This window comes from Sturnira hondurensis, unplaced genomic scaffold (assembly GCF_014824575.4).
Source record: "Sturnira hondurensis isolate 20B ecotype Veracruz unplaced genomic scaffold, ASM1482457v3 Scaffold0003201, whole genome shotgun sequence".
Classification (NCBI taxonomy): domain Eukaryota; kingdom Metazoa; phylum Chordata; class Mammalia; order Chiroptera; family Phyllostomidae; genus Sturnira; species Sturnira hondurensis.
In genome coordinates, this window is record NW_028075832.1 from 1140236 (window position 1) to 1149089 (window position 8854).

The 8854-nt window shown below is 40.4% G+C and overlaps 1 protein-coding gene across 1 annotated transcript; it reads left to right on the forward strand.

Annotated features, from left to right (window-relative positions):
* The first annotated feature begins 1663 nt into the window (after positions 1–1663).
* CDKN2B (cyclin dependent kinase inhibitor 2B) lies at positions 1664–6167 on the forward strand. Its single transcript, XM_037041764.1, has 2 exons — positions 1664–2190; positions 4518–6167. The coding sequence occupies exons 1-2, from the start codon at positions 2035–2037 to the stop codon at positions 4776–4778; spliced, it is 417 nt and encodes a 138-aa protein (XP_036897659.1). The 5' UTR covers positions 1664–2034; the 3' UTR covers positions 4779–6167.
* Positions 6168–8854: the final 2687 nt, after the last annotated feature.

Genomic DNA, 8854 nt, shown 5'->3' on the forward strand with positions numbered 1-8854 from the left:
AAGAAGAACATCAATGTGTGCTTGCCTCTTAGGTGCCCCCACTAGGGACCTGGCCTGCAACCCAGACATGTGCCCTGACTGGGAAGCAAACTGACAACCCTTTGGTTCATAGGCAACTGATCTGTCTCTCTCTCCTCCTCTTCCTCTCTCTCTAAAGTCAATAAACAGAGTCTCAGGTTAGGATAAAAAATAATAAAATAAACAGGTACCTAAGAACTGTGGGTGGGGTGAGAGAGAAAAAATGTTACTTATACTGCCTCCTTTCCTTCCTCATCCAAGTGGATTTCTACTCTGTTGAAAGTCAGTCAGTATATCTTTAGCCCTAACCACCACTTCAATGGGCCTTCCTTTCTTTAAAGAGCTCTTCTTCATTCTACAATGGTTCGAGAGGAGAGGAATCCAAGCTAAGGCATGCCAGAAGAACATATGAAGTTTCTCATTTGTAACTCAAAGTTTCTCAAGCAATTGCCCCTCCTTTAGAGTCTTCCTCCTTGGCACTCTGAACCAAAAATGATGTGGCCAATAAAAACTATTCAGTGTTAGAAGAGACCCATTTTCATGTAGTTCCTCACCAAAAATTTTAGGAAACAAGACATAAAACCTTTGTTTCTCTCCCTATTTCAATCAACCATCAATTATAATTTTTTCAATCTTTAAAGCAATGCATATGTTAATTCAAACTCACCTTGAAAGATTAGGAATAGTACTTTGCCTTTAAATCTTCGGAAGAGGATTTAATGACAGGTTTAGCCTGTTTAATTTCAGGGCCAACACCACACCTCTGTTTTATTATGTTTCATTATTATTAGATTAATGTCCTTTATAACTCGTGACAAAAATAAAATACTTGCTGAGGTGGGTTTTAATAGGTAAGAGTGCAAACAAAAATAAGCTGTTCAAATATCGTGAAAGTGGGATCTCGGATTCTTAAAATATATATTTATATTTTAAGTATCTAATGTGCACCAGCTCGCCACTCTCAGTCTCAAAGTAGTTTTTTAAAAGAATTGTACCCATAATTCAAAGATGGAAAAAGTAAAAAGCACATTCAACACAGGATTCTCGGAATTTTTCACTGAAACTGATTTTTGACTGATTCAAATAGGAAGACACATCCAAAAGAAAATTGCAAGATACGAAGCTAGTAAAGTTCAAATACTACCTGAGGAGGAGGGGTAAATTTTACTTGAATGACAGATGCAGAGCTGTCACTTTAGGACATATTAAGAGAGGCAGCGTGATTTTAAATGCCTCCTTCACAGCCATTGATTCTACAAGGAGCAACTAATATTTCCAGCGTGAAATCAATGGGCCCAATTAGGGCTGAAGTAATAAAAATCCCCTGCACCGCCTGCTGGAGGGAGTTAAGTACATGGATTCTACACTTCCAAAAACTCAGCCAAGACTTTGCTGGAGACCGGGCGCGTAGTGCAGCGGCCTCCGCGTTCCCGGAGTCTGGCGCATGCGTCCCAGCAAAGTCTGGGCTGGCTCACCCCAGTCCTCCCTAGTCCCTACCTAGTCTGCTGTAGCGTCATCTGCTGACCCCGCCTCCTGGCCAGCCCACAGCAGCTGCTGCCACCGCCCTTTGCCTGCGCCCGGACAGCGGGAGGAGCCTAAGGGGGTGGGGAGAGCCCTGCAGGGCTGCCAAGCTGGAACCCGTTTCAGTCCTTGCCGGTTTCTCACTCCCCCGGAGTGGAGCTCCTCATTGAATTGAGGACGTTGCAAAGGCGCCTGCACTCTGCAGCCGGAGCCCGTCTGCGCTGGGCTGAGGCATCGCGAGGCGCCTTTTCCAGGGAGTGAGGCGGGAGCGTCCACTAATTCGTGGGCGCCGGGAAAAGCCCAACTGAAAGACGGGCCGTTCGGCCTTGGCACCAGCCCCCGAGTCGAAGGACGGGGAAGGAGACTGGAACTGAGCGAAGCTTTCCCGGGGAGGACAGAGCGCTCCAGTGAGAGCTGGGGAGGGAAGGAGTAGTGTTTTGTAGTTCAAGGCTAGCGGTGGATCATCCGGGCCATTTTTTTTCTGGTGGCTGCGAAATGTGGGAAGAGGACAAGATCTTGCCCGGTGGTGGCAGCAGCGATGCGGGTCTGACCAGCGCCGCGGCGCGGGGGCAAGTGGAGACTGTGCGGCAGCTCCTAGAGGCCGGTGCGGATCCCAACGGAGTCAATTGCTTCGGGAGGCGCCCAATCCAGGTAACTGGGGCCCGGGGTCCTCACCAGCAGGGGGCGCACGAACGCGGGGGCGCTGCCTCCGTGGGACCTGTCTGGGACCTAGGTCTCCATTGTTTCTCTCCGGCCAGAGGCGTGGAGCACAGGTGTAAAGCAGCTTTTCATCCACCAAAAACCCTAAAGAAAGGGGATAAAAAAACCACTGCTTCATTTTGGTGTTTTGTTTTGTTTTGTTTTGTCTAATGATGGAAGAAAGATCAATATATTCTTTCCCTTCTCAGGATCAGAGAAGCAAGGTGTAGATTCAATTGAGGAGGAAAGTGGAAAGGGAGGTTACTGGGGTAGAACTGTTTTACCTTCTCTAAAGTCAACTTTCAGTGATACAGATAAATTACAACTTATGCATATTGGACAGTATTTAAGGAATCACTCAAAATTATAGCACATAAAAAAGTAAAAGTGAACTTTTAAGCTGCGACATGAAATTCCTTGTATTTTTTCCTGCTAGAGGTGAATTGATAAAAGGATTAAGATTCCTAAACCACAACACTTAATTTTTTTATTTGATGTCAGCATTATCTCTTGAGTGTTACACAGAAAAAGATGCTTCTATGGATTTCTATTTAATTATCATACCAAATGCCTGTATTACAAAAGCATTCCCACAGTAACTGTTAAGTCCTTTTTAAATGGAAAAGAGTCTTCATAAATAATTAACCTCTTTATGTTAAACTACATTTATTCAATATGTTTTTATTCCTGCTTTAATTAGTACTGATATATTTTTAATTCCTTTAAAAGCTAAGGCAATGTTTTTGTGCTTTACTGTTGACTGTAATGATCATATTTAGTACTCACCTCACCATCACCTTCCAGAACCAAGCTTTTGTTAAGGAATCTTCTCAATATTGTAGATTTTAAAGAAAAGATGCATTCATTCCTTTTGAATTCTTATATAAATATTACAAGAAATAAAGGATGGTTCAAAGCAGCAAAAAGTATGGTAAAGTAGTTCTTAAAGATTTCAAACTAGACTAACAGTTGTATAAATAGGTTTTATTTATCATTTTAATTTTCCATTTTCTGAGATATGAAGAACTACTTTCCCCCCTTCTCTACATGTGAAACAGCCTGTATATCACCAGTAGGAATGATAACATATCTTGGTTTTTAAGCAAGGAAATGGATGCTTCTAATATTATGGAAACAAAATTTTAGTATGCTGTCTTTCAATTACATAGTGCATTTTAAAATGCAGTCACAAGAACAAATAATTACATTTTGGATGTTTAATTATCAAAAAATTGTTTTATTGTTAAAATAATAGAGTAAATGCTTGCATAATGTATATGTATACAAATGGGTACTATGGAATACTGCTCCAAACATCATTTTTCTAAGTTACACATTGTTCTGATTCAACTACTAACATCCAAGTTCTTTTTATATAGAAAAACAATTACTATTTAACATCATAAAATCCTATACAATGTATTTATAGTGTTTATTTTGATACACTTAATATGTTACCCTCTAAACTTTAGCCCTTTTCCATAAAATTAAATTAAATATTTAAAATGGTGAACTATTTATTCACAACAATTTTTTTCATTATCTTAGAAAACAGTGTGTGACTTTCTTTACTTTTTCCCTTATACTTCCAATTTTGGCTCAAGTTGTAGGACCATATGTTTATAAGAACAGACATATATGACTGAAAAGCAAAAGCCTTCCATGGGGGATTTACCATGGAAAGTGAACCTTATTTTAAATTTGTTTCTAAGAATTGATAGAAAGTGCCTTTGAAAGTGCTATTTTAAAATCTGAATTTTAAAATCTGAACTGAATTTTAAAATCTTTACCTTTCTATCAATTCTTATTTTAAATTTATTTTCTCCCCTAAAGCATTAATCTAAATTGTGTATATATACATGAGCTGACTGCTATTCTAATAAAGATTTTTAGACCCGGATTATGGCTGGGGGGTGGGGAGAGCAAGGGAAATAATTTAACACATTAAAAGCCTTTAAACTTAACGCCACTTTTTTCTTTTTTTTTCCCCCCCACAATGACGAAAAGTACTTGATCATCAGCTCTTTCTTGTCTCGGCATGTTTGGAGAATAAACTGAACCTCAATTAGTAAAGAGCATAACCGGGGCCGGTGGGGGTCTGGGAAGGGGGAAATGTTGCATCAGCAAATGAAGTTTAACCAGACTCTTGAGGCTTGTGAGCACCTCTGCATTAAGTAGATACTTCATGAATGGGTATTTCTTTGAAGTGGCTCTACCTGTCCTTGCCCGGGCCTGCATCTCGCTCTCCCCTCACCCAGACCGTTCTGCTCTCTCGGCAGGTCATGATGATGGGCAGCACCCACATAGCAGAGCTGCTACTGCTCCACGGCGCGGACCCCAACTGCGCGGACCCCGCCACCCTCACCCGGCCCGTGCACGATGCTGCCCGGGAAGGCTTCCTGGACACGCTGGTGGCGCTGCACCGAGCAGGGGCACGTCTGGATGTGCGAGATGCCTGGGGCCGCCTGCCCGTGGACCTGGCGGAGCAGCGGGGCCACCTAGACGTCGCCCGGTACCTGTGCGCAGCCGCAGGAGACTGATGGCTGGTGCACCCAGCCGCACGCGAGCAACGACTTTTCTTTTCTTCCCGGTTCCCCATCCCCGATTTAGCCCAATGAAGGCTGCAAACGAGGAGCGGCGGAAAACCTGAAAGCCTTCCCCGGCAACTAGATTCCTCGTGGGAAAGGAGGGGCGGGCCGGAAGTAAATTATTTTTTCTTCCTGGATCTAACCTTCGACACTCTCCTTGAAGCTAAACTCAAGAGAGGTGGGGCAAGAGATTTTTCCGTGAGATTTTGGAGTGTAATGTTTAGTTCCTAGGTTTACTTTAAAGGGTTTTCTGGCGAAAAGTGGCAAATGAAGAAGTCCGCGAAGGACCCCCTAGTGATGGGGACAGAGTGGGAGGCACCAGTGATTGGCATCCGGAAGGAGGTTGAGATGGTCATCCCACGGACCTTGAAGCAGCCCCGCCCGAGTAAGCCCCTCTCCGGGCTTTAGGCCCAGGGGACTAAAAGGGAAAACGTGAAGAGTGAAGACCAGAAGATAATGACGACGGTCCCCGTGGGTTGCAGTAGGCACCCAATGCTTTACGGGCTGTGTGAGCGTGTCGCCTGTAAAAACGTATTCAGTGGAAGTCCTTGGAGACAGCGCCACCACCAGATGGTGACGAAAAGAAAGGATGGGAACCACTACGCTTATATTTTGAAATCCGTGGGTCACGTTGATGCAAGACAGCTCTCAGGAAGGGGCGGGCACTTGCTGCTTGTTATTCAGTCCCGGAGAGCTTCCTGCGGCATTCCAGATGTCAGCGAACATTATGAAGGGGTGGGCTGTAGTGGGGGGAAAAAAACTATAGCGGTTTACTAACTACTTGCTGTATTTATATGATAGGATACAGAAACACCCCTGTAATTCACCACTTGAAAAGACTTCTTGATATTTGGTACACACTTCTGTATTATTCTTCAGTAACAGTCTTACTTAATGGGGAGACTTGAAACAAAAAAGTAGGTAACTCATGGACCTTGGTAAAGTGATGATGAAGAACTATAGCTCTTAAGTGAAGCTACTGCACAGTGTCAACGCCTAGATAACTTTCATCCTCAACCTATTTATTTCTTTATTAAAGTTTCTGTTTCCCTTCCTAGAGTGTCTCAGGGGACCAAACTATGAAATATTCCATATGTCTTTTACAAGATCAATGCTCTGAGCCAATAAATTGAATCCAGATATTTCCCAAAGAGTTACTGAAAAAAAAAACAGATTGAGTATAAAATTGCTGAAAATATATGATTATGACTCATGGAATGTCTTAATATTTGCTAAGGATACACTGCTTTGTGATTTAATTCCCAGTGTTGTTTGATTCATTACGGTATTGAAACAACTGTTACTTCACTGCTTTAATAAAGAAAAAGCAATAGGATTGGACTCCAAGATGTGGGTAAATTAGCTTTAAAAAGTATGTTCATGGATTTACCACTAACTCCTGAGAAATGTTAAAGACTCAAAAATTTATGAAAACTGGTTACACATACATTGAAAGATATACATGTAGTGTGTGTGTTGTATGAGACAAGAAGGAACAGAGAATTAATTTGAGAGAGGTGCCTCTCAAAGGAAGAGGTGCCTTTGAACTGAATTTTAAAATCTTTCTATCAATTCTTTATTCTGCAAATGAATATTACTGGGGAAGCTTAGTTGAGAATCAATATATCTTGTTGGGAGAAATATATAAGCATTTATTAACACATAACTTGTCCCAGGCATACTTTAAAATTCAATTGTTCATTTAACAGTTAAAATAAACTGGGAGATAGGTAGTGTTTCCTATATGAGGAAAATGAGAGAAATATCAAGTAGCTTGTCAAAAGTCCCAAGATATTCATTCCAGGGTTGTGCAAAGTAACTGTCTGGCTCCAAAGCTTATGGTTTGGCTGAGCTGGGTTTTCCCATTGCACTATTCTGTTCTCCAAAATGATTAATAATAAATATAAAGTCAACTAAATTTTTTTGAAGCAGAAAATATTACCAACATTTGTGCAAATCTCACTCCCTGACCTTTATTCCAAGATCTGGAAGTGAAATAAATTCAGAATTCATTTGGCTCATTTTTATATTTCTTTTCCAGCTGAGGTGATAGATGAAAAAACAAGTATGATTTACTATGAAAGCAAAATCTATTGAAAATGTCCTGTGCTCTAATGGCTAGAATTAGTCATTTCAGATCTAAGGAATGAAACGTTCAAAAGGAGAGCTCAAGATCCATGAGACTCCAAAGAGCTTTGAGGAAGTACCTACATAGGAATGCTTTTGTGGTATTTCTGTATCATGGTATACACAGTATGGTGTCTAAAACCAAATAATTTGTCTCATGAAGCTAGGTAGCTAAACTGACCTTCAGCAAATAAACTAATTAAACTTACACTTAACATTGAGATTCTACATTGCCCTTCCTTTATGGGAAATATTAAAAATAAACTATCTCTGTGTTAATATGTATCTAGGGATTTTTTACCACCTCTATAATTAGTCTCAATTATTTCAAAAAAGACATGCTTACTTTCCTTTCATGCTTTATCAGAAGCTGATTACTTTTATATCAGGGAATAATTTCTCCAATGTTCAAGACATTGGCACTCTACCAAAAGAAGAACAAGTAAAATTAGTTATCTGCAAAAATGATAGAACCATGTGAAGAAGCACTCTTACAGACTGCCTTCTGGAACAAATATAAGAGCCAATGTCACCCAAAGTAAACGAGTTTTATCTTCATTATCAACAAACAATTTAGTTATTTTGTGAAACCTGAAGAATAAATTTTAGGTTGGTGTAATTTCACCGTGTTCAATTAAGTTAAAAATAATGATTGATAGATAGTTAGATAGATAGAACATACTTAAATTTTTTTTTAATTACCTGAAGAAGCCACAGCAGTTTAGTCACAATACATTCATTCTCTTTTTTTCCCCACTATTTTTAACCCCAGGTAAGAAAGAGCTAATGGATGAAAGAGAACTTAAGACCTGGGTTCCACTATGAGTTCTTCAACTAATTAAATACGTGACTTACTAAACAATACAAAAGGTGGGAGTTGGACTATATGACTGCTAAGTTCCCTACCATCACTAAAGTTGTATCCCTTATGAGTTTGTTGCATACATAGCTGGGGGTGGGGTGGGGCACTGATATCTATTAGTAATAATTTTGCCATGGTATGAGAGGCAAAGAAAGATATATAGAGGAATGGAAAGGAGAGACACATTTTAAAATTCTGGAGCACTAGGGGGAAATATCTTTATAAGCATCACCTCCCTCAGTCAGTTGAAAAATTAGAGAAGTTTTGGAAACTGAGACAGAAAAGATGCTTTGTAAAGCAAGTACTTAGTTTAATTTTAAGGTCTTTCTCACCTCCTCTTACCTCTGATTTTTCCTAGTGCTTTTTGCATTTCTCTCATACCACTCACAGCCACTAAAAGAATTAGTTTCTTAAAGTGAGATAAGCAAGTAGATCCAGTATATTCAGAAACCAAAGCTGAAGCAGGTAGGTACAAACTAATGTAAGTGCTCCGAAAGAAAAAGTGCTCTTCAAGTGAGCAAGCGCTAACAAAGGATTCTGACCCAAATGGAGTTGGTGTGGGAATCAGAACCTAAAGAAAAGCTTGGAGATCTTAGAGGAAACAGAAAGTACCAAGTCAAAAGAATGCTAAAATATGTAGAAGTCATTAGAAGATGAGTAACTCTCTGTAAACAGCTGCCATGGACTTTACACACCCATTTCAAAGGGTAGGGAGTTTCTGGTTTGTTTCCATCCGATTCTTTGAAATCTTAGGTCCTTAAATTTTGCCAGGGTGGTAGTAACAACCAGCTGTTCAGGGAAGAGTTCCATATCACCTAAATGTGTATATGCCAACTATTTCAAAAGGGCAGAAAATGAGGTAAAAGGAAAGCAGCAACAGGAATAGAAGGAAGAACAGCGTGGTAGTGTATTGTGGAACGTGAGTCAATAGTTCAGCAGAAGTAATCAAACAAAACCCAAACAAACTGTATACAGTTCACAGAAAGGTGGGATCTGTGAAATGTTTCCAGGCCTAAAATAATGGGTTCTACTCATTACC